The sequence below is a fragment of the Corticium candelabrum genome, chromosome 5 (assembly GCF_963422355.1).
Source record: "Corticium candelabrum chromosome 5, ooCorCand1.1, whole genome shotgun sequence".
NCBI classification, from domain to species: Eukaryota; Metazoa; Porifera; class Homoscleromorpha; order Homosclerophorida; family Plakinidae; genus Corticium; species Corticium candelabrum.
In genome coordinates, this window is record NC_085089.1 from 7,274,052 (window position 1) to 7,297,935 (window position 23,884).

A 23,884-nucleotide genomic window follows, 5' to 3' on the forward strand; every position below is an offset into this window, starting at 1 on the left:
ATTTTTTTGTATTATTAATTGGTACCAAATGACTACGACCACCTGACAAAGCTTGTGTGCTCTATGTGCACGAAAAAGGACATCCATACATACGAATGCATAATTTGAATCTCTACATCTCCATGCAATACCCAACACTGTGCATGCAAAGTCTTATTTGATTAAACGTTTACATTGTATATTCTTTGAAAGTAAAACATACAAATGTAAAATAAATTTACCTAATTAATTAATTTTATTTATTTATTAATTAGGTTTTCTCTATCTATCTCTAGCCTAGGATCTACTAATTACATTCTTACTGCAGAAACCCGTCTAATAACGGTCGCATTTCTTTCGTTGTCGTGAGTAACTCTCGATTGCCTTTTGCGTCTTCCCTGAGACGGTGGCGCGCGTGCGCTATGAGGAAGACTCGACAAGCGCCTAACGACAAAACTTACGACAATTTTACTATACCCTATAAACTAAAAGACTTTTTATTATATTATATATATACGACAGCACACACGTATCACGAACGACTCACCATAGACTTCAAAATCATTGATTTTGTGGCGGTAACGCGCGTTAAAGCCTCGGAGTTCGGTACACAGTTGAGGTGGTGCACTACACTTTAGAGTGTACAGGTTAAGTTAGTGCCTGTGGCATTCGTTAACTTTTAATAACAACAACAAAATTCTGCAAATACAAACCAATATAGATTACTTAGCAAAACAACTGGTCAGTCGGACATTTCAACGAGATAACAAAATCACTTAAAATGTCTGCCGATCTCGAGAAATCTGTGAGAGTAATGAAGTACATTCGTAGCCGAGATCTTGTCGCCGTCTTTACACAATACCTTAGTCTTCCAGAATCTCTCCGCTTTCTTCGACCAGTTGTAGCGTTGCAGAATGTCGATGATTCCCACAAAGTAGACACATCGGCGTTCCGGGTTGTGCGAGTCCCACCCCTTCAGACCTCCCACATCCGTACGAAACCACGGCATGTATCTCCTCTCTGACGCCATCAGAAAATTCGTCGGAGTATCGATAGTACGCTTTGTTACCGCTCTCGGTGTGGAATTTGTCGGCCTTCTTAGTCCTCTCTTCAAGTGTGCCGGACGATATTTCTCTCGTACTTCTTGTTCCATGCTACTGTTGACTAAGACCGAGTTGCAACGAACGGCCTCAGAGTCGAACAAGCTGTTTTCAGACGATTCATGTCCGCTAGACGAACCAGTGAGTCCACTGTCCGGCGACGCCGATACGTTTTCCCGAACTGACGTCAACGCTTTGGTCTCGCTCTCTCCACAAAAGTGTATTCCCAACAACAGACTGTAGTCCATGACGCCGACGCTCGCCAAAAACTCGACGTCTAGTCGTATCTGCTCCATAAGCTTCGTCTTGTTCGATTCCCCGATCACTATTTTACGAACTAAATCACAATCTTTCAATGTCTTCTTAGATAAGTCGAGACCATTGACAGCCTCGTTCCGTTTCAACACTCGCCTCCCGACACTCGAACCCTTCAAGTCGTACTTTTCGTGCACCTGGCAGGCCGTCGGATGTGGAAGCATGTTACCCATCACGACCAGAGAGAGATACTTTTGATGAGCCGCCAATCGAATACGATGCAATCCATATATACGAGTCAACAAAGAATCGGGATTATTCTTGATGTGTTGGTAGTAGTGAGAAAGAATCTGTTGCAAAAAGTGAAGCTCGGCTTTCGTCACGGTTTTGACAATAAAACGGTAATCGAGTGAGAAATAGAAAAAGCTACCGCTCTTGCCGTCACTAAACTTCTCCAACAATTCCTGCTCGCTATCGTGCTTCGTTATGTTTCGAAACGCAGTCGAATACGAATCTGCTTCAACAGACTGAAAGAGTCGCAGCTGAGCAAACATTTCCGGAGCGTAGTCTTTGAATTCGAACAGCGTCCCGTCCGGCGAACGAATCCATTTCTTGTATATTCGTTGAGAATCGAGCCGAGGCAAGGAATCTTGATTGACAGTCGAATTGCGTTTGGAACGATCGCGAGACGGGTTGCCGACGTTTACCGACTCGAGTATCGCCAAACTTGTGCACACCATGGCGTCCCTACGGAGAGCCGCGTTTACCTTCTGACGAGCCATAATCCCGGGGTCACTAATAAGCGGTAACTTCAGTTGTTCCCGAGCCGATAAAATATTCGACTGTTGACTGTGCTTCGATTTCCTATCCTTGTGTCCAAATCGAAAAACCGACTTACCGCTCCACAGCCAAATAAAAGAGTCCAACACTCCGTTTAGCCCAAACACGCCGGCGGCAATGATTGCCAGCCAAAATCGTTTCATGCTGAAATGGTTTTCTTCGTTGCTGTGAAGAAATATGATACCTTGTGCAAACCACAGACCAGCGTAGATGGTCCACTGCAGAGCATAAATGAACACGTACATAAAGCTATGCTTTAGAACTCTCTTTCGGATCTCGTCGCTGTTTGGGAGGCCTTTACGAAGAGCGGTGTGAGCAAAAATGAGTATCGTCAAAGATACAAGGTAGGCGATAAGATATGGACCAAAATATATCCCGACTGCAATTATAAAAAAATTGCTTTCGGTACCATTAGCCATATGATTCGTTCCATTGACAGTGTCGCACGAGTGATCTCTAATCCAGCAGACACCATAACTGTCTGACCCTACATCGAGATCACAAGCGAATAGCGAAATCTGAAATATCAAAAGTACGAAAACGTTTACCGTATTTACGCGTGAGTCCGAGCACACAAACAGTCACTGCAGTCATCGACCAAGCGGCAAGATGGTAGTACCTGGTGTAGTCGGCATGACAACTACAGTTAAATGAAAGTAGAGAGATATCAATCGGTGTATATGACGTCATTTCTACATTTCCACACTAACACTAACATACCTAAATGGGTTTCGAATGGCAAGATAAAGGTCGACGGCCATGATGAGATACCAACAACCGGAACCAAAAATTGCTGCCTGGTAGATGAGACTGGGCGCCACACAGTCCTTACACTCGAGTCTCTCATTACTCAGCCACAACGCCGACACAACAAGGCCGACAATCGCCTGAACGAGATCCATAGCAGTCCTAACAACAAGTAGCTACAAGTGAATAATACAAAGTAGCAGTCGGAGCTACACGTCTAGCCCTTGGGGACACAGTCGTGTCCTTGGGGACACGGTTGTGTAGCAATTCGGATTACAACGTAGCACATTGTGTCGCGTCAGTTACCTGTAGAATAGCAGCTGCGACGGGTGCAGCCGGAGACGAGGGATCCGGACGTAACTGGCGACGACAAGAAGACAGCAGAGCAACGAGAGAGAGCTGGTGACGACGACGACGATGTGAACGTCGCGCGACATACTCTCGCTGCTCGACGACGGCGTGCTGGACGCGAACATCGTATTCGTACGGTTCAACGACCAACGAGCAGCGCGTCACGACCTTTCCACGCCTCGGGTCGGGACGTATGTGGGCGTGGTCTATTTCGTCATGTTGCCCGGTGTCGCCGTGTCGACGTGTCTCTTGGTTTTGTTACGTCTGAATGGTCTCACGTCGATGCGCGTAACCGGAAAATGGAGCACGCTGAGTTTCAAGAAAGCGGTGGCCCGCTTTGGGTTCGACGCTCACCAGACCGGATTCTTTTACGGGAACATAACGCCGGAAGCGTCGTTTATCGTTAACTCTGCGACGCTCGTGTTTGTAAACGGGGCCTACTACAAGAGTAATAGCGCTCTGTATCGAGGCATACAAGGTCGTACTCGCAATTGCTCGGCGATGTTCGAGCCTTTACAGCGGGTTGCGTTGATGCCACGCGATACGTGCACGAACGAGAGCATTCAAGGCAAACTGAAGGATTTCCTGCGCTCCGTGCCGTGCAAGGAGGGCGACACTTGTCGTTCACAGCCGGGCTACAACGTGACTGGGCGGCGGTGGCCGCTCGTCGTGCCGCTCGTTGCGAATTCTCAGTTTACTTTCCGAGTCAACATCAGTAGCCCGGAGGACTGGTACGCCGTTCTGATTGGTTGTAGCATCAGCCCAGTCAATGCCACGGCCAATCACACCTGGAAGGACTGTCAGTGGGATAGGACGCCCAATGAGATTCGTCTGCAGTATAATATGTGGCTGGTGAATGGCAATCCGAATGGAGGCGATAATTTCTTTACTTTTCAATTTTCGTTCGAGCTTCAGGGTGTCCTAGAAATGTGCTTTGTGTTTTTGGTGTTGTACGCTGGCTTGTTGATGATTCATTTCTATGGTGTGTTCATGAAGAAAGCTCCTGGACATACTCTCATACGATTATACACTTCGGCGCTCATCTGCGAAGCAGTCGGTGTGGCTCTTCAGAGTGTACACTATATTATATACGGGATGAACGGAGTCGGCATTGTAGCCTTACGACACATCGGTGATTTATTTGTGGTGGCGACTCAGTGTCTCTTCATGTTGCTATTGTTGTTGATCGCGAAGGGGTGGACGATAACGACCGTCTTTCTGATTCACAAGAAATACGTGGCTGTATTGTGGATCACTTACGTTGTCTTGTACATCACTCTGTTTGTCGTTAACGCATTGGTAAGTGATCGTCACGTTTGATCGATTCGTTCAAATGTTGTAGGAACAATTTGCTTGTAGACGCATCTGAACGAGTTCTCCGGAAAGAGTGCGTATCAGAGTATTCCGGGCGGTTTCATTCTCGCTCTTCGTTGTCTTATTCTTATTTGGTTTCTGTACGAGTTACGGATAAGTTACCTTCAGGAGAACGTACAAGCAAAGTTGGCTCTGTATCGTTTCATTGGTGTGTTCTACACGTTGTGGTTCATCTATTTGCCGATCGCAGTTGGCGCTCTCTCTGACATTGATGTGCTCTATCAGTTTAAGGTCATTTTTGGTACTTTGCATTCGGCAGATTTTCTGTCGTTGGCTGCTATGGCTTGGCTGTTTTGGCCTTCTCGATCGAAGGCCTATTTTAAGCTGACGGTTCCCGAGAATCGAAAACTTCTAGAGTCGATGAATTTTGGTACGATTTGATCACAATTCGTCTCTATTTAACTGCAATTAGAATACAACTTTGTGGATATACTGTCGTTACGGATTGTTGTACATACATTCTATTGATAATTCTGGCCTTTGTAGTTCATGTGTAATGTACTGTACAATTTTTGTGTGCGAGATCGCTGATTTTATGTTTGCATTCATTGCCTCGCTACTCCGCGGTTTGCCTGGATACCTGCACATCGCGCGCCTCACCTTGTTTGGAAGTGCGAGGCCTACAATTTCGACATGGCGGAAACTTTTCCACGTGACTATCACAACCAGGTAACTCGGGACAAATTCCAAGACTTCATTGCGCATCTCTATTAATTAGTTTGCGATTCGTTAAGGGTGGCGGCGGTGTGCGATGTTTCGCTTTGAGGTTGAAACCGGGTGAAGAAATTGTCAGCTCTCTGAGGCGTTTCGTGGAGTCGATGAAGCTGAAAGCCGCGTTCGTGATGACGTGCGTGGGCAGCGTGAAGAAAGCAAGCCTACGAATGGCTCACGCAACAGCAACGCAAACGAACGAGGTATACGCATGCGTCGCATCTGCTGCATTCCAGGATGTTTGTGCCGTCTGCGTGCCTGCCTTGCCTTTGGTGGTTATACAGTACAATTGCGTAGTTAGAGTGTGCTTTAACTTATGCACTATTTCTGCAGGATTTCCAACAGTCACAACAGTAGCATAATATGCACAATCATCGACCAATAATTAATTGATGGTGACACACTCTATCATGTGATATTATTAATTAATATTAATTAATAAAAATACAGCAAATAAATTATGAAGTCCAGAAAGTCTGTAACACTGACTAAGTTTGGGCCTCTACTCACAAGTATAATACAACTTGTTCGTCTAGGTGATTCACCTGAATGATTGTCATGAAATTGTGTCTCTGGTTGGGACATTGAATGATGGTGGCCATCTGCATGTTGCTCTAAGTGATTGTGAGGGCAAGGTGGTAGGAGGCCATGTACTTGGTGATATGATCGTATTTACTACGGCCGAACTGGTGATTGGAGAATGTGAATCACTACGATTCACGAGAGAATTTGACGAGCAGACGGGATTTAAAGAATTAACCATAACAAAGGATGACGATGGTAGCTAATCAGGTGGCAATTAACTCAATATGATGTATTGTAAGAACGGTCTTTGGCACATATCATCTGCTAAGAGAATTTCTTTCGTTGTAATCCTTGTTTTCATTACTCAAACCTCATCTGTCTATCTAGATGCAGTCGTGTTAGTTAATAAAATAATAAAAAATAAATCATGTTAATAATAAACATTAATTATTAATTATTAAAACCAAAAAATTTTAAGTACATGCAAATGCTGATGCCTGTTCACGTTTGTGCACTCACACATCAATCTGTAATCTAATAGATGCATTAGATCCACACATAAATCTACTTCACAGAAGAGACTACTACACTACATGTACACTAACACTCTGGTTGCAGACAACAAATAGACATACCATAGCAGCACGCTCGTACCCGTCTGCAGGTTCAACGTTCTAGCTGGTGAATTAGGTATACATGTATGTAGTATTTTGAGCAGGCCGTGTAACAAATATTTTAGTAGAGCAAAGTAATGGCAATCTAGCCTAGAGCCTTGTTGTGCAGAGCCACGCCCTCTTAAACAAATTCGTGCTTCTCACCAAATCTACAATTGTAGGTTTCTACGCGGCTGCTTAAGCGTTCTAGACAAATGGTTTACAACTTAATTGCATGATTGATCACTAACAATGTCTCTGAAGTTAGTACAGTGTAGCCTGCAGGGGGTTTGCCTATAGGGTGAGTTAATTAATTAATTAAAGTAACCTTTGTACGCGACTTGTTGTCAAAGAGAACTAACCCTTGTATCCTAGACAGTGCACTCTTGTCTAGGCATCAAATCCAATTAATTTGTGACCAAGATCTACTGTAGTTCTAGTTGAACCTTCTGAGGAATTGATATTATCGTTGATTCCATCCATTTGATCAAAGATACTCAAAGTCGGACCACTGCCCTGCAGACTGCACTATAATACATGTATGCCAGAGACAGAAAGGATAGCACGGTTGGGCTCTACCTGTCAATGCTGGGGCCGTCTGTATACTCAATCCAATTGCAATCTTGACAAATTCTTTCTTCCCTCCGGCTGTGCTTGACCTTTCTAGAAGGGATGACACTGTGTCAGCACACTACATTCTAAATCTATCTCGATCAACGGACACTCTAGCTAGGTAGCTATGTTTATACCGCACGCTAGAGTCGATCTATGCACTCCATACTCATATAATTATTCTGTTACCAGTTGCGGTACCCTACACTGGATGACAGTCCCAGCACAGCCAGTGTGACATTCTCTATCTAGAGATTGTTGCGTGTCAGTGAGCTGTAATATTCTTGTAACCGTGAGACAACCGAGGAACAGCAAATAATAAAAGTATTCTGTCTTGCTCGCCCGCCTGGGCAAGCTGCATCAACCATGATAACAGTGTGGCGTGACAACGGTATCTGTTTGTGTCATTGGCTAATTACTCCGACAACACGTGAGCTGGTCTAGCTGTCTAGCTAATCCAAAATCTCACGAAACGAATGCCACTGTAAAAAAATTAACATTGAACAGAGATTGACTCATATCAAGAGTATTTCGACTTATTATCACGTGTACGATAGTGAAAGCTGCACCGTTGTCTAGGTACTTTACCATACATTTTTGCAAATTTGCACAAGTTTGGGTCTGTCTACGCAAGCTCTTGCGGACCAAACGGGTGCATGCGTGTGCCTCTAAAATATTTTAGTGTCTAGACATGACTAGGCGACAGGAAGTTGTAATACAAGTTCGAAAGGAAAGTTTATTGCTGCACGTGACCGACTACACGACACAATTCGATTGGTCGTCCCTGTAGCTGTCAACAAATATGTTATCATTACATCGATTTGGGAATGAAAACGCCTGTAGTTAGCGAAGGTGTTGGCTATTGTTTCATTCACTCTGGAAGCAGTGTGCAGTTTGCTGTCTGAACGATGTTGTCACACCAACAGTACCGCATCTGTCGCAATTCCAAACTCACGGCTGCCGAGATGCTCCTCACAACCGGATCTTCTCTACACACTTCGGGTAGAGACAGCGAGGCACCTCTTCGGAAGGCAATCAAACTAGGACGCGTCGATTGGTGTAGAGAGCTGATATCCCGAGGAGAGGAAGTCAATGATACCGACTGTGCTGGATGGAGTCTCCTTCACGAGGCAAGCAACATTGGTCGCATGGATATAGTCGAACTGTTGCTACAGTCCGGGGCGTCTCATCTCGTCAATACTCCGTCGATTGGAGGCGATACTGCGTGCCATCTGGCTGCACGATGCGGATTCCGGCTTCTAGTGAAGGTGCTCGTCGACGTTGGAGCTGACCTAGAGATGCAGAGCCGAACCGGTCGAGACGTCAGACAGGAGGCTGACGTTCACGGTCACAAAGATACCGTTGCCCTAATCGACGCTCTTCGTGCAGCCGGCGAGAAGAGCAGGAAGAGCAAGTAGTCAATCGCTCGAACGGAAACGTTAAGTGTGACAAGTGCATGTATGCATGCGTAACTTTTTAAATTAAGCTAACTGAACAGTCGGTGTTTTGTAACAGAACACTATGAATGATTGACGCAACCGTCATCTTTTAGTTTGACGATCTCGTGTAATTGGATATATCAGACTTATTCAAAAAGTAACAAGTTAATATATGCACACCAGCTGCACTTTCGACTTCCATCTCTATCCTTGTAATGGTCGTTGTATAATTAACTTAATTAACATTGTTGTTGACATGGGTTAACCGTTTTGAGTAAAGCATTAGTTGTCAACACCTACAGATGCAGTCAAAACCTACAGGTGCAGTGAAGGCAACAACAAAAAGGGCGCAGTAAGCTGACCAGAAGCTGATGCATGTACAACTCGGTAACTGCCAAGTCTGCACAGCCAATTTGACTCCATGCATGCAGCACGCTACATGCTTACAAAAGCCGTACTGTTGCCAGCACCAGAGAAGACTTGATGTTAGAGCTAATATGGCAGCAAATCCTTCCCCCCCCCATCAGATACCTAAGGCATTTCTATTATAAGGATATCCGCATCACCAGATACGTACCCCACCTCATCTTGATAGACAAAAATACCCTTGGTCCGCAACAGCTTATTTGTCAGCACTCGGCTGCATATTTCGGGCTAATTAATTAATCATCACATCTGAGGACACGCTGGATGGCAGGAGCAATTGCACACCAGAATCTCTAGACGTAGCCATGCATGCAGTAAACGGCGTTCAGTCAAACTAATGACTATTGCAGTCAAACGCAAATTATAAACCCTCCATCCTTGCTTGCGCATGTCTGCTCCAGAACCTTTGAAAGAGAGAGAAGGCGATAACCGTTGGGACCAGTCCCATTGTAAATCATCTGTTTGTCTAGGTTTATCTTAATTATTATTCAAAAACATAGTTTAGACAGAACAACTAACATTTGCCTACACAGTATAATTACTAGAATCAAATGTCAGAGGTCAAAGCATTTTGGTCCTTTTAGTTTTGATAATCAAGCCCAGCATTTCTCTGTTGTTGCAATACGTAGCGTCTGCTATATGACTTGAGCTAACAAACTGTGACCCACTTTGAAGTCTCTCGCAGTCGTTACCGTCGATTATCTCGCGCATGCTAGTCGGCGACTCATGAATTACGTGTTCTCTAGTCATAGTAGTTTGTTTTAGTACTTTAAACGCTGCCAAGTTACACAACAGCACGGCATAGTTCATTTCGTAAAGCGACTAAGAGCCTGAGAAGTCCCTTTTAGATAATGGCATTCAAATCATCTTTGGAATCCGTCTGACCACGTGGCCAGCCCGGTGTACGCAGGTCGGATAAAAGTACGCGAAAGGTCTGGCCACGCGAGACTTGGCCGACCCTCAAAACTCTACTTACGTATTATTAATTAAACTTATCATATCATAAGCACCTAAAAATAAAAACTTAAACTGATCACAGCACCTGTCACAATTTCAAGATTTCTGGAATCAACACGTGCTTTTCAAACATGAAAGTTATGGTAAGCGCATGCGCAAGTACAACAGAGGACTATATGCTCTGCATGAGCACCCAGTTGAACTAAACCTCTTGTTTACAACGTTCGTTACTACTTTTAATCAAAATATCAAATAAATTCAATACAGAACGGCAAGATCTATCTAATGTACGTACTGTACACAAGTTTAGTACGTTACTCCTGTGATAGAATGCTAATAGAGTCAGTATATCCATGTAATATCTCTCTTTTTACTATGAAATCCTAAGTTGATTAGAAAACCGAGATGTGAGTTGACCAAAAGATAGAAACAGTTGTAAAAACATTAATTGCCATATTAGCTAGACACTGGTTTCGTGACTTAATGCGACAAATTCTGTCTCAACGGGAGACTGTTCCCGACCGAGAGTACACGTACCATCGTCTCTACTCGATGGAACATATTCCTTCTTTGTAAGCAACCGATCTTGACCGATAGTAACTTCATCTGCTGACAACAGGACAGGCTGTTTTGTTATAAACAGCTCGTCTCGTCTGAGCGTGCCATTCTCTGCCGACAATGGCATATATTTTTTCTTTATAAACACCTGGTCTCGCCTCACCGTTCCTTCATGTTCTTTCTTTATAAGAAACTGGTCTCGCCTGAGGGTACCTTCGTCTGACGCATTCGACAGCGAACCCGCCTCAAATCGCGAAACAGATCCATTGAGAATACTCCTATCGTATCCGTTTGTTTCTACAAAGCTCTCGGCACCCTCCATATCAATCCTAGTCTCGCCTGATTCGACTTCGTCAGTAAGAGTATAGACTACCTGATCGATTGCTTCAACAACGTTGTGTACCATATGATCGCTGACCATCTTGTTCGAAATGACAATTTTCTGGAAGTCTTGCGTACTAGCCCACACGGCGTTATATCGATGAGACCCACTGGAACAACGTAACCAGAATACAATACAAAACAGATATGATTTCATATCAACTCACTCGATGTCCTCATCATGTTGTATGTGTAGTATTTTGCCAGGGACGTACATTCGTTTTCGTTGGTTTTTGTTTTCTTGATGTCGTAGCTGATAGAATGGCATCTTGAGTTTAGTGATGTTCTCCTGAGTTATTGGTGATACCAATCGCTCTCCACCTATAACTTCGTCTCCAGGACAGCAAAGACAACAGCAACAACAGTAGTAGAGCCCACAACAAGCGAACGGACAAGCACGTGCAATCACGGACCACTAAATACACCAGACAGTTTCTCTAGTTAGTAAAACACCTAATGTCTCCACATCAATAAATTGCCTTTGGAGCTCTGCTGGCAGCTATCATTTTCACTAACTCGACTTTCAAGTCTTCGACCGTAGCGAAGCTTACTCTGTGTAATCGAAAAAGCAGTCAAAAAACCAGAACACAAACTAAACTGGAACGACATTGGAAACGCACCTAGGCACGATATCCATACCAACAAAACACGTCAACACGAAATCTGCACTGTACTCAGCCAGCTCTAAACTGTATACATACAAACAGGTCACATAAGGACAACGACAACACGAATCTATTAGATCGATCGTATCAATAGATTTTGCTGTACCTCATTAATGCCCCGGGCGGCGAATAAGCAAAGCAGAAGACACTAGGATACGTTGGTCGAAGTAGCAATGCAAGCAGTGCCGCTACACCCGCACCGAGCGAATGCCCGATCGTGAGCACTTGATATCCCTACGTATAGACATTCCGTCACAAAGTGACTTGTAACCACAAATGCATTGGCTACCGGATATCTGTCCAACCATGTATCCAAGACCTGGTCAGTCTGTAACGTTGCTCGGACATACAGAGCAGCATGGTACATACCCTACAAAATGCCATCATTATATACCATACCTTCACCTCATACGAATCTCTCTAAAGCTTGTCGCACCCGATTCATGTACATGCTTTAACTTAATTAATTAATTAACTTAATTAATTAATTAAAGGCAAGACCCAAGCAAGATTGATACAACTTTGCTAATTAATACTAATGGATAGTTGTACTGTACCCTAGTGTGATAAAATCACCGACCTTGTGCACATATCCGTCTTCTACTCCGTCCACATCAACTGCCACAACATTGACACAGAGATCAGTTAGTGCATCCTGCCATCAAACAAACACAATACAAAACATCATTGCTATACACACCACTCGCGAGGATCAACCGACACTCACATTGAACGAACTACTCCCACGAAGAGCAATCACAATAGATCGTTTGGTGTGATCAACAGCAACATAAAACGGAATTTCAAACACCTGGAAGAAAGACACAGCTTTGACTCTGTGGCTGCAATGCAATTCATCAAGACTCATTCTAACATCGTCACGCCAAATCGAATAGACGACCTCCACGTTGTCATCACAAATCAACTCGGTGACTGCCGATAGCTGGCACTGACATGTGGTGTCGGCGAAGTTCCATTCGTAGCGCTGACCGTGACCGCAGCAGCTACAAACAAATATAAGCTACCGTCACTACAACTTGCTTGACATCTTATTCTCCACCGACTGTACATACCCGCAATTGACATTTGCAGCCGCTTTACATGGCCATGATAAACAGCTGTTCATACCACGAAACATGGACCACCCGTATGCTGCAGCCATAAATCGAGAATGGTATTGAAGCGAAAGAATATCGTTTTTGTCTCCCTGCAATTAAGTATATATATATATATATACATACACATGTGTATAAATAAATAATATATATATATATATATATATATATATATATATATATATATATATATATACAGTATATATATACTACAGACTGTATCCATAAAAATCTGCTTGAACTAGTTCAGATGCTGAAGTACGGCAGAATGTAAGGTACAGACTTATTACACACAATGTAGTCACTACATTCATAAAGTGCATGTTATGTTACAGTAAGTGCTGATTGTCATCTGGATACCTATATAGCAGTGTGTGTGTGTGTGTGTGTGTGTGTGTGTGTGTGTGTGTGTGTGTGTGTGTGTGTGTGTGTGTGTGTGTGTGTGTGTGTGTGTGTGTGTTTGTGTGTGTTCAGAGTAAACTCTCGAATGGTGTCTGTTTGCCTTTTGTCTACTTATTGATATTAAAGATATTTAAATTTTGTAGACAAAAAAGTATATATATATATATATATATATATATATATATATATATATATACATACATGTATACAATAGATTTGCACCATGCACGTATATATAGACAGGGCACAAAGCTAACCGTTTCATAGAATGATGCCAGAACTGGCATATTGTCACAAGAATATGTACAAGAGAGAGCAGACTGTAAGAACAAACATCAGTGATCATGTCATCACCCGATTACCAAGACACCGACTCTTCACCTTGCCAATACTGGATAATGAAGCTACAGAGTTAGAACGTTGGAAGCCTTTCTCAAAGTTTCGTTTATCGTCCTGATACTTTCGTCTCAGCAGTATGAGACCCACAGCAATGTCAGATGGCACCAAATCGTACTCCTCAAAATAACGAGCCAGCAGCTGGCTTATTTCAGTAAAAGCATCCGATCGGCCGTCAGAAACATCAGAACTACAGTTGCATGAAAACAACTGGCAACGTCGAAGCCATATCTTTGCGTGCTCTGTGTGACCCCGTCGAAACATCGAAGCACGTCGAGACGGCCTCCTTCTCAAAGTGGGGGTCTCTTTGTACAGCTTTGCGACACGAGTGTAAATGCAGAATAAAGCAAGAAAAACGACCAGCAACATTACCCATTGACAAACCACAATTCCAATCAGCAATTGAACGATATACTGATGTTTGCTGTGTTCGTAACAGTCCTTTTTCAATCCATAGCCAAACGTCCACACCGAGCCCAACAAAGCCCAAATGACGTCAAGAATAGTGAGGATACCAGCAGCCAACCACAGTGCCACAATTCTACGTCTCTTTTCCGTCTCAACCATCGACCCTCGAAAACTTAATATAAATATCACTAAGAGCACTCCTACTGTGAACAGAACGATGGCAATCTCCATGGATATGTACGCCTGTAGTAGGCCAACTTGTTCACAGAAATATGACCCGTCCTCTCTCACATAAAACTCTTTTTGTATATCAAGTCTTGCCACAACAGAAGAGAAAATAAACAACCTAGTTACAAAAGCACAATAAACAGCATACTCTCATGCACCACTATACATGTGACCTTCTTGGTTTAACAATAAATATATAAATAGCCAAAATAAACAAACTTTTGCCACTCAATATCTTTGAAAAAACATTACATATTACTTAAATTATGAATGGGAGGCATTAGCAATATAAGTTATCAAGATAAATTACACAGAGGGTTTCATCCCCTCGCAAAAAATTAGCCCATCAAGAGCAATCCTGAAGACTCAAGGTATTTTATTGCAATAATGCTGACCCAGTCACAATTTAAGTGCATGATTTGTTGTGTGATTACTCAAACTGCTGGCCATTACTTTTCAATATGTGAGGAGTGTAGGATATAATTAAATGTTTATGTTGAAAAACGATGACCAAGAAGATTGCTTGTTGTGTTTCTAATGTATAGTCAAAATTTTACTTATTGTTCAATGGTAATTTGAAAAATTGTACAATTGGTGCAATTACAGTAGTGACCACATCACGTTTGAACAGCCAATACCAGTCAGTAGCCATGCATGCAGTTTGTGGTTGTGATGCTGATGGAGAGTACACCTACCCAATCATAAAACCAATGTACCAACTGTCACTAACATACACCCACTTCCTCTGAGAACATTTCCTTCACTTCAGTTTCTCAACTAAAACTGAGCCACGCCAGCTGACTATTGAAGCTTGCATGTAGATTGTCATCACAATGCACACTTGGACAAGACACTTCATCTGATCATTTGGATTGTAAAAACCACACACTCTCTTACTAAAATTAGTCACTCGAATATGAATTAATTAGATATTTCTAAATTTAATTCTGTTTTTGCATGACACCAAACATTACCTTAAACATATCAATGCAAAAATCAATTACACGTACAATTACTGTAGTTGTCACCAGTTTTGGCTTCCTGGTAGCTAAACCGTGTTACCTCCCTAACAGGTGTACCTTCCAATACCTTCCCAACTGTATTAGGAGAAATTCCTACTAAGCGCTCAATGAATCACATAACTACGATGACACTAACCAGAGAGAGAGACTTGCAGCAAAAAACACGCCAGCTTTTGCCTCTGACATCAACAAGGGTAGATAACAGAGATATGACCGCAAATGGGGCATAGGGAGACAAAACGCTCCCACTTCTGCATACATTTTATTACAAGAACCGTTTGAAGAGCACAATGAATGCCTTTGACAGAAAGAGACCGTGGACAAAAAAAGTAGAGTAGCAATCTCATGTTAACACCTGTGTACAGTCTACTACAGTCTACACTGACGGGTGAACACATCCATCCAGATCTCACAAACTCCGGCCTAATGACAAACCGTACACTTGCCTATTTATCACACCGGCAATGGTACCTACGCATCAACCGCATCGATGACGAGAATCTACTAACACCGTCGTCTCCACCCAAGACCCTAAGGTTTCACGTCGGTCTCTGGCATGTGATCGATAATTACACTATAGCGCGACACCTGTCGAGGCCTTACTATTAGCAGCAATGAGCACAATCGCAACGTCTCTCTAATATTACACATTGAGATGCTGTTAGGCTGTTACACACACACAATGAATACGTACCAGACAAGTCGCACGACAAGAAAGCAGCCAGCCGGCACTGCGCTATCATCCGACCCAACCGACCAGGGTCGATTCAGAGCCACCATGTGAGGCATCTCGCCCAAACTCTCAAAGGCTGCAAACTGAACGTAGAACCCGCCGACTGCTCTTGATATGAACAAAACAAACCGGACGTCCGGTCAACCTCCCAACCCACCTGTGAAGCTGTTCCAGTGAACATTTTCTTCGTAACGGAAGTGGTTGCAGTCAACAACAAAATTAATAAGTTACCCCATTAGGAAAAAACTGCACTAATTTATACACATTCATCTGATGCACTAACTCAGTGACCAATAATCACGTTACACTGCTGATTGCTCAGTCTCTTCAGCACCATCATTAGTACTGCTCTGCGACGTCTCTGATGTCTGAGGAGCATACCTGACTACTTCTGTGTCGACGTCTTGTCTTCTCTCGACTGCACTCGTACTCACAATCATGTCAAAGTGAGTGGGAAGACTTCGTCTGTTTGTGGCTCTACTACTGCCTTCTTGTAGAGATGAAGAAGCTGCGAATCGTGCTGCTACCTGTCGAGCTGCCTCCTGCCTCCTCGTCCTACCAGTTCCACTGCCAATCAGTGGTGAATGCCCACTAGCTTGGCTCAACTGGCTGTTCACGCTTTCGGTTCGACGAAGACTGCTGATGTATGTTTGAGGCATGTAGTTCATCAGAGTCACGAGAGAGCGTTCGGAAGCAGCTCTCGATGGTGCTGTGCTCGAGATGCGCGACATGCTCAAGTCACAATGTGACATCAATTTCAGTAGTTCTTCTTGATTAGGACCACCTGTGTGGCAATAGTCCTCGCCTTTCTTGTGGTGTAGTTCCATTGCTGTGCTGAGATCCCACATCTACAATACAAACAGCTGTCTCAAATCCCAATGTATAATTAGATTGTGTGTGTGTGTGTGTGTGTGTGTGTGTGTGTGTGTGTGTGTGTGTGTGTGTGTGTGTGTGTGTGTGTGTGTGTGTGTGTGTGTGTGAGGTAAGCGTGTGAGTACAGTATACCTGAATGCTTCCATTCGAGTGACCAGCAATTACAAACTGACGCGAACGAGCCCCCATTCGGTTAGCCGAGTCACACTCATGCACACAATAAGCGCAAACATTACTTCCATCCACCGACTGAATAACACAAATCCTACACAAACCATCTCCCATCACACACAACTACAGCAAAAGACACAAACATCAAGGTACAAAACCTGTGGCCACTGGATGCCTGACGAACATACAGTCTGTCACTCTCAGGCACTACACGTTGAACAAACACTTGCTCCTCATCTCCATGACCAAACGGGCCTGCAATTAGAAGTAGTAATGCAATTACTAAAAGTTGCAAAATATGCATGAAGGAAATTGCAACCTAAGTTGTTGCTGTACGTCTGTGATCCAGAGTCGGCATCCTCTAGAGCAATGATCTGATACGAAGCTATCGGCGTCGAACCCGGCTGAGTAGAAATACGACCACGAAAACGAGTAATCGACCAAGAACGAACGTGGTTCAACTCCGAACAGACTACAGACAACAAACATTTTCGACACTCACATTTACACATGCATGTTTGCTCACCAGAAACGAGGTGCTTTTCGCTAAGTTTCACTTTGACTATTGAACTGCGATGAACGGTAAACGTCTGGAAGAGTTGTGGGCCCTGTCTAACAGTTTCAGGATGTTGAACGATAATACGCACACACCCACCGCTGGTCCCATAAGCTATTTCAATCCAATTACCACTGGAACCTGCCAAAGACAAACCAACACTTAACTTAACAAATGAGCAAACACTATTGATTAACTACATCTAAAGGCATCAGAACAGCCCACCCTGAAGGAAAAACTACATTCATCGGTTCATCGAATTAGGACCTTCCATACAAAGGCATGCAACAGGTGTTCTTGTAGTTCTTCTAAATAGCAAGTGACTGCCATTATTGTGATGTCATTTCCTAGAAGATACAATTTGCTACAATAACAATAGAACTCAACTACCACCACCAGTTGACTGCCAACCGATTAGAGTGTTACCCACCCAACTATCCTAGTCATGCAACCAACTATCTGAGCAAGGATTCCTGATATATCCACAACCAAGTGTAGACAACCTTGTAGAGTAGTACTGCTTGAGTAGGTCTAATCCGTAACTGTAACTAGATAATTATTATTCCAAGTATCTGTTGAGAATGCAGGTTGTAATAGAAAGTGAAATCAGGAAATCGGTATCCATCATTGTTTCCTTTGCTCCTCCTCTTTCTCAATTAGTAGCTCCAGGGCTATAAATACTGTCCTCTGTTGTCTTTTTCACTTCCTACTACTGGAGTAGTCAACAGATATCAGACTGTACAGAAAAATGTTACCAGTGAGTGCTGATTAGTAGGCACTCTAGGTCATCACTATATCAGCTCTCTAAGGTTTCTTCAGCTTTTGAAGAGCAGGAAGTAAGCGTTACTCACTACCAGACTCTGACTCACCAGGCTGTGTAACCATTAGTTATGACTTAAAATGCAAGCATACAGTAGTGAATAAACAACGAATGATAGAGTGTAGACAATTGGTTGCATAACTTGCATAGTTGGTCAGGAAATACATTATAGGTTGATGCTTTCCCAGATTGGTGGTTTAACAATAAAGAGCACTCACTTACCAAATCCTGCTCTACAAGTTATTGTAAACAATCTGAGCTCTAGGGCATCAGCAGAGGATCCATAACTAGATCATGCTGTAACAGAATTGGGCCATATCAGACGAGAAGCATATGTTGGAAATATTGAGGTAGTTTAGTAAATGAAGAAAAAATGCAAACAACGTTTGGGTTGCGGAAAAGTTTGTTAATTGGTGACCTCATTCAGCTGGAATGAATTACAAATTGAATGACTGTGCATAAATGTTTATGCCTTGTTAGCAGTGACTGACGTGGATGTGCCAAAAATTTATTTAATTAATTAAGAAAGAGGTCACTCGCTTACCAATAATAAGTGTTACTAAAGATGTTGTGAGTGTGCTATTGGTGGAGTCAGTTGTAATAACAAGGAGAGATGATGTCAAAGACGTACAGTTAAATGCTTCACATACATACTGTACCATCATATTAACTTTTCTGTCTTTGTCTATTCTTAGTTTAGATTAGTTCTTGGAAACACAGAGACATGCACCAAAATACCAAAAATGGTACAAGAACTAACCAAACCAGAAATAGACGAGATAAAAATTTTATGGTGGTACTGCTGTACAATATCTATATAAAGCACTTTAAGTTTTTCTCTTTTGACATCATCTTTCCGTGCTGTAAATGATCTGACCATGAGTCACAATCACAAGAGTTTAGGTAATCGTTATCACCTGCAAAGTGACCTCCTTTTTAAATCTTTGTGCATCTAACTTCACAGTCACAGCTAACGAGGCATTCTGTAGCATGTTGAGACGTCTTATCGGACGTTGCATTAACTTATGTACGTATTAACTTATGTACGTATGAGAACGGCTATTTGAAGAAAGAAGTCAGAGAAGTTATACGATGTAGGAATTCCGGTGACCATCGTGCATATTCATGTTACATTGTACGTCATTCCTACCTAGAGACATCACCGAATAACAGACTCCTCCGCAATTCAAACAAAGTTTGCCAGTTTCCTTCGCTACCAATCGACTCCAACACTTCAAAACACACGCCAGCATGGCATGGGTAAATTCTTTTTAGCATTATCTATCTATAAATTGCTTGTACTGCTAATGCCATCGGGCTAAAAATTGTTTTCAATAACAGTAGTACTAACCTGCAGCAGACTTTGTTTAGCAAATGCTTCTTTTCATTAAATGTTAAACTACCAATCTAACAAAGCCTTAATTAAGCTACTAGTTGACATTTCCAGAGCACGTCCTTGCAGAGCTGACATTCTAGTCAAGGATGCTAAAGGGAGATGCTGCATCTCATATAGAAAAAAAACAATACATAAACAGAGAAAGTTTTTGCAACATGCTTCTATCCAAACAAACAAACGGACAGACAAACAAAGCCAATTGTATAGCATACATGAATTAGCTCTATTAAAACATTTTACTGTAGTGTATGCAGAGGTGGACCTGAGGCATCTATGGGTCGGTTCTTTCAGTGCTCTAGTGTACCTTCCAGTCAGTTCAATATGCTTTACTTTAATAAATCTATTTATTAATTGGGGGTCCATTAGAAGACATTGGTATATATGCATAGTATAGATGTAATACTGATATGCACTGCACATTACGCAAAGGAGTCTTGGAGTCTGGAACATGAGATCCAGGCCAGCACTTCAGCAGCTACAGCTTGTACAGCTGGCACAAATATTACATGCATATTAATCGTATACAGACATACAAGCAGACATCCAACTGAAGTGGATCTCGGTCTGTTCTCACCTCGAACTCCCTTTAACTACTCGCCTGGTGTAGTATACTTTAAGACTTCTTGAGCACAATGTGCAGTGTATATCAATATTACATTTATACTAACATATTTAGTAAATTACCGATGTCTTCTAATAGACCTGGTAATTCATAAATAGATTCATTAAAATAGAGCATGTTGAACTGACTGGAAGGTACACTAGAGCACTGAAAGAACCGACCCATAAAATGCCCCAGGTACGCCTCTACATACACTAGAGTAAAATATTTCAATAGAGCTATTTCATGTATGCTATACAATCGTTTCTGTTTGTCTGTCTGTTTGTTTGTTTGGATGAAACTACAAGCTATTTCATTTGATAAAAACAAAGCTAAAAATTACAAATTATACCGAAGTCTTACAGATGTTGGGTGTGAGGTAAACACTGAGAGCCGTAACTGCTTCATTATCAGGATCCTCATACAGTTGATTCACTAGTAGTTCATTGTCTTTCAAACGAAGTGGAAATTTCTCCATATCTTCACAGATAACACGATCAGTGCCAACCAACCAAGATGTACTGAACTACATACCGATATAATAAATACATCCGTTTGCACAACCGAGCAAAAGAAACGAGCCAGCAGAGTCATAGCTTGTGATTGGATTCAAACTTTGCTCCTATACACACCACCAACTGTATACATTTCTTTAAACTATGCTTTACAATGATACCTGCCAGTGTTGAGTCATAGCATGCCACACGACAACCTTCCCTGTTCGGCTGATGGCAACTAGCTGGCTACCAATGAAGAAGAGTGCGTCCACTACGATTCCCATATCAAAGGAAGCTAAACACACACATCAGAACATTATGTATGATTGCCTATTGAATAGAGTCAAACTTGAGAAAATAAAACATAAAACCTGCACCAACAAAAATGTGGACTGTCCAACCTATATGTACTGTCTGAACATGCATCTTTTCCTATACAACTATGATATGCATTATCATATGCCAACTCTAGTGTAGTCCCATACAAGTCTGTTGCCAGTTCATTGCTTCAGTCTCGTTGCAACAATTCAATCATTGAAAGTTATCATTGTATACATACATACATACATACATACATACATACATGCATACAGTACGCTCATACATCTCATAATTGCTATAGATCAAAACATAAATATCCCAAACTGCAAGTGCAACTTGAAATCTTTTGTAGTAACATATTCGTAGCATTCGATGCTTGCATCTGGTCATAACAAATCTCAAGAAAGAGTAAATTGCCGATGCGTTTGATCAATGTAACAAAAACCATAGCCATCGCATTTAATTAATTAATTAATTAACTTTCTGTTCATTGAGGTAACAAGAGATGGCCGACATCACATTAAACTGCCATCAATGTTTCGTCTTACTGATCTGTGTTTGAGAACTGGGTAAACAACTCCACAGCCGAATCTTTGCTCCAGTTACCACAGCTACCACTGGGTCAACACGATTACTACCAATAACTTTCGCGTTCAAAGCCAGTCTCTCCGGCACCTCCTCCAGCAGAGGAGATATAAACGCCAACTTCCAACCAACAAATTCCTTTACACTGAACAGAAACAATAAACTACAATTTAAAACAATTGACAATATCGAGTTTTCTCACTTGTAGCAACAGACACAGCGACAGTATGCAACCGCAAGCCAATTTTGATGTCCAACAATGCTAAGAACTTGCTTTGCACCTGCCCCCGTATGTTCCCCGTCACCAAATAAAATTGAGTCTACAAAGACATCATTATATCTCATCAGAACAATATGCAACAGTTCAGGTAAAACCTGAAGGAGGCTGTAAGTAGCCGTGAAACAGTAAGTCACCACACGAGGACTTTCCTTGGTCTTCGCACAACTGCAATCTCTTCACTAAACAAACAAGAGCAAGCAAACAAGTTAACAAAAGATACATACAGAGTCAACATTACTATTAAACTTTTTAGTTGAGTCCCAGTAACTCAAACGTAACACTAAGTTACACACGGATGCAGTAAAACTTGCATTTAATTATAAAGACTGAGCGATATGTTACTTATAAATTTCTTTATTTCTCATAATGGTACAAAGTACTTAAATAGACCTACGAGTGTGCAATTACCATATTGCACCCCATCTCAAATGATTGCAATAAAAGCATCAAAAACCATCAAGATCCCATCGACCACAGAATGTTGTTTCACTACAGACTGCACTTTTCTCACCACAAAACAACTACAGTCACTGAAATCCCAGTAATCCAGTCATAAAAGTTTACAACCAAAACACTTGATTCTCAGTAAATTGAACATCCCTATCTTACCTAAAGGTTCAGATATTAAAAGCCCCATTTACACAACGTCATGAGATCTGGGCCAAACCCGGGACTGTGTGTTTACACGACAATTATTCAGGCCATGATGGACTCCGGGCCCACGGGCACAGCTCACTCTCAAACGCTGGGTCAGGCCCCGGTCATGATATACTGTAGCTCCGCCCATCATTGACTAGTGCACGCATACTGTTAATCATGACCGAAGATCGTGAAGTCATCTCACGTGCTCTTCAAGTAATTTTAGTCATGCTATCGAGTTGGTTTTGCGCGTTCTCATCATGAGTGCCGTCACCTCTTCGTCAGTATGCTTCTGCGTACAGACCACATGATTGACTAGCACTTCAGACCCTGTGCATCTAGCTGAGATGTCGATGGTGGCTATGGACGTGTGAAGGAAAACAGAGCCGGGGGGGGGGGGGGGGGGCGGATCACAGGCCAGGGTCGGGCAGAGACACAGTTTAGCGGGCCCTGTGTAAACGCAGCTAAAATTTGTCTGAATCGAGCCTTTCTAGCATCAATAAACTGTAAACCACCATGAACTCTACTTTCACTAGCAACGTAAGCTAGCAAAAAGTCAAATAATGACTCCACCAAACCTCTTCCAAACCCAACATTTCATACTCAACATTATCTCATAACACAATCATGTTTGTTTAATTAATTAATACCTAGAGGTTGGATGCCGTAAAATTCAGCCTCAAGCCTCAGTAACCTCCAATCAACATCTCTGTAAAGAGACCACTCGGGCATAACCTCTCATCATATATCTGCTGTCACAAATAAGATTCTAGCCTTATATTGAGCTCTTTTGTCCTCAGAAAATTTAGGATAACGTGAAACAGCTTTGGGTCACGGTCAATAAATATCTGCAGCAGCAGACACAAACACAAACACAAAATTAGAACAAAACACAAAGCACAATTGCCAGGTGCTTCAACCGAGCCGTCGCTATCTCTCAGTATCGGTATTCGGCCGCTGAATAAGCTTGTAAAGAACGTGTCGGGAACACTACGTAGTGTCTGCTTCGAGGTAGCAAACCTTGACAGATAAGAACACAAGAATTCACGACGATGTTTCCATTAGGAGCGAAATGAGGCCAACTTTTCTCCTCCGACGTTCAGCTTGACCACCTCATCCATTGACAACACTGTGAGGTAACTTTGACCTCCAAGAAACGAATCAGGCTGTTTTATAGTTTATAGCGGATAGCCCGGATAAGTGAAGTGATGCATTTCTAAATTTAGTAACAGTTACATACACAACTGGGAGTGGCCACATGCCCCAGT

General features: G+C 42.4%; 7 protein-coding genes across 7 annotated transcripts in view; 3 read left to right on the forward strand and 4 right to left on the reverse strand.

Annotated features, from left to right (window-relative positions):
* The window catches only part of LOC134179663 (uncharacterized), a gene marked incomplete at its 5' end in the record, with an annotated part of 6,033 nt that extends 5,425 nt beyond the window's left edge, over positions 1-608 (reverse strand). The window contains 2 exons of the mRNA XM_062646599.1: positions 303-457; positions 527-608. Coding sequence (XP_062502583.1) covers positions 303-457; positions 527-608 — 237 coding nt within the window. The remainder of the gene's footprint in view (positions 1-302; positions 458-526) is intronic.
* Positions 609-627: 19 nt separating this feature from the next.
* Positions 628-3,472, reverse strand: LOC134179936 (uncharacterized). Its single transcript, XM_062646973.1, has 4 exons — positions 3,228-3,472; positions 2,895-3,083; positions 2,723-2,814; positions 628-2,661 (listed from the first exon to the last, which is right to left on the reverse strand). Exons 1-4 carry the CDS (start codon positions 3,395-3,397, stop codon positions 752-754), a joined length of 2,361 nt encoding a protein of 786 aa, XP_062502957.1. The 5' UTR covers positions 3,398-3,472; the 3' UTR covers positions 628-751.
* Positions 3,456-5,170, forward strand: LOC134179937 (uncharacterized). The gene is made up of 2 exons (XM_062646974.1): positions 3,456-4,571; positions 4,632-5,170. Exons 1-2 carry the CDS (start codon positions 3,489-3,491, stop codon positions 5,025-5,027), a joined length of 1,479 nt encoding a protein of 492 aa, XP_062502958.1. The 5' UTR covers positions 3,456-3,488; the 3' UTR covers positions 5,028-5,170.
* An 88-nt stretch (positions 5,171-5,258) lies between these two features.
* Positions 5,259-6,311, forward strand: LOC134180394 (bifunctional protein GlmU-like). Its single transcript, XM_062647545.1, has 3 exons — positions 5,259-5,315; positions 5,381-5,560; positions 5,894-6,311. Exons 1-3 carry the CDS (start codon positions 5,280-5,282, stop codon positions 6,143-6,145), a joined length of 468 nt encoding a protein of 155 aa, XP_062503529.1. The 5' UTR covers positions 5,259-5,279; the 3' UTR covers positions 6,146-6,311.
* A 1,694-nt stretch (positions 6,312-8,005) lies between these two features.
* On the forward strand, positions 8,006-8,766 carry LOC134180341 (ankyrin repeat and SAM domain-containing protein 3-like). The gene has a single exon (XM_062647477.1). The coding sequence runs from the start codon at positions 8,056-8,058 to the stop codon at positions 8,563-8,565; it is 510 nt and encodes a 169-aa protein (XP_062503461.1). The 5' UTR covers positions 8,006-8,055; the 3' UTR covers positions 8,566-8,766.
* A 1,414-nt stretch (positions 8,767-10,180) lies between these two features.
* Positions 10,181-15,961, reverse strand: LOC134180555 (diacylglycerol lipase-alpha-like). Its single transcript, XM_062647732.1, has 13 exons — positions 15,839-15,961; positions 13,472-14,240; positions 13,348-13,410; positions 12,647-12,780; positions 12,448-12,577; positions 12,301-12,384; positions 12,154-12,228; positions 11,863-11,943; positions 11,680-11,807; positions 11,529-11,597; positions 11,388-11,460; positions 11,076-11,323; positions 10,181-11,018 (listed from the first exon to the last, which is right to left on the reverse strand). The coding sequence occupies exons 1-13, from the start codon at positions 15,931-15,933 to the stop codon at positions 10,430-10,432; spliced, it is 2,538 nt and encodes an 845-aa protein (XP_062503716.1). The 5' UTR covers positions 15,934-15,961; the 3' UTR covers positions 10,181-10,429.
* A 189-nt stretch (positions 15,962-16,150) lies between these two features.
* On the reverse strand, positions 16,151-23,817 carry LOC134180556 (BTB/POZ domain-containing protein KCTD3-like). Its single transcript, XM_062647733.1, has 15 exons — positions 23,700-23,817; positions 23,537-23,636; positions 23,391-23,464; positions 23,267-23,325; positions 22,073-22,156; positions 21,900-22,017; positions 21,661-21,842; positions 20,971-21,086; positions 20,829-20,916; positions 20,658-20,774; positions 17,448-17,618; positions 17,241-17,393; positions 17,080-17,176; positions 16,883-17,015; positions 16,151-16,725 (listed from the first exon to the last, which is right to left on the reverse strand). Exons 1-15 carry the CDS (start codon positions 23,735-23,737, stop codon positions 16,180-16,182), a joined length of 2,076 nt encoding a protein of 691 aa, XP_062503717.1. The 5' UTR covers positions 23,738-23,817; the 3' UTR covers positions 16,151-16,179.
* Between the last annotated feature and the right edge of the window lie 67 nt (positions 23,818-23,884).

Excerpts from the sequence above, each read along its gene's own strand:
- LOC134179936 (XM_062646973.1), bottom strand. The coding sequence starts at position 3,397 with ATGTTCGCGTCCAGCACGCCGTCGTCGAGCAGCGAGAGTATGTCGCGC. Across the intron at positions 3,084-3,227 it reads TCGCAGCTGCTATTCTACAG|GACTGCTATGGATCTCGTTC; the intron begins GTAACTGACGCG and ends ACTTGTTGTTAG. Across the intron at positions 2,815-2,894 it reads GCCATTCGAAACCCATTTAG|TTGTCATGCCGACTACACCA; the intron begins GTATGTTAGTGT and ends ATTTAACTGTAG.
- LOC134180394 (XM_062647545.1), top strand. The coding sequence starts at position 5,280 with ATGGCGGAAACTTTTCCACGTGACTATCACAACCAG. Across the intron at positions 5,316-5,380 it reads CACGTGACTATCACAACCAG|GGTGGCGGCGGTGTGCGATG; the intron begins GTAACTCGGGAC and ends CGATTCGTTAAG. Across the intron at positions 5,561-5,893 it reads CAGCAACGCAAACGAACGAG|GTGATTCACCTGAATGATTG; the intron begins GTATACGCATGC and ends TTGTTCGTCTAG.
- LOC134179937 (XM_062646974.1), top strand. The coding sequence starts at position 3,489 with ATGTTGCCCGGTGTCGCCGTGTCGACGTGTCTCTTGGTTTTGTTACGT. Across the intron at positions 4,572-4,631 it reads TGTTTGTCGTTAACGCATTG|ACGCATCTGAACGAGTTCTC; the intron begins GTAAGTGATCGT and ends ATTTGCTTGTAG.
- LOC134180556 (XM_062647733.1), bottom strand. The coding sequence starts at position 23,737 with ATGGATGAGGTGGTCAAGCTGAACGTCGGAGGAGAAAA. Across the intron at positions 23,637-23,699 it reads CTGAACGTCGGAGGAGAAAA|GTTTGCTACCTCGAAGCAGA; the intron begins GTTGGCCTCATT and ends TTATCTGTCAAG. Across the intron at positions 22,157-23,266 it reads TTACGGCATCCAACCTCTAG|TGAAGAGATTGCAGTTGTGC; the intron begins GTATTAATTAAT and ends TTGTTTGTTTAG.
- LOC134180341 (XM_062647477.1), top strand. The coding sequence starts at position 8,056 with ATGTTGTCACACCAACAGTACCGCATCTGTCGCAATTCCAAACTCACG.
- LOC134180555 (XM_062647732.1), bottom strand. The coding sequence starts at position 15,933 with ATGCCTCACATGGTGGCTCTGAATCGACCCTGGTCGGTTGGGTCGGAT. Across the intron at positions 12,385-12,447 it reads ATTCGATTTGGCGTGACGAT|GTGTTTGAAATTCCGTTTTA; the intron begins GTTAGAATGAGT and ends TCTTTCTTCCAG. Across the intron at positions 11,324-11,387 it reads CTGCCAGCAGAGCTCCAAAG|TGGTCCGTGATTGCACGTGC; the intron begins GCAATTTATTGA and ends TGGTGTATTTAG.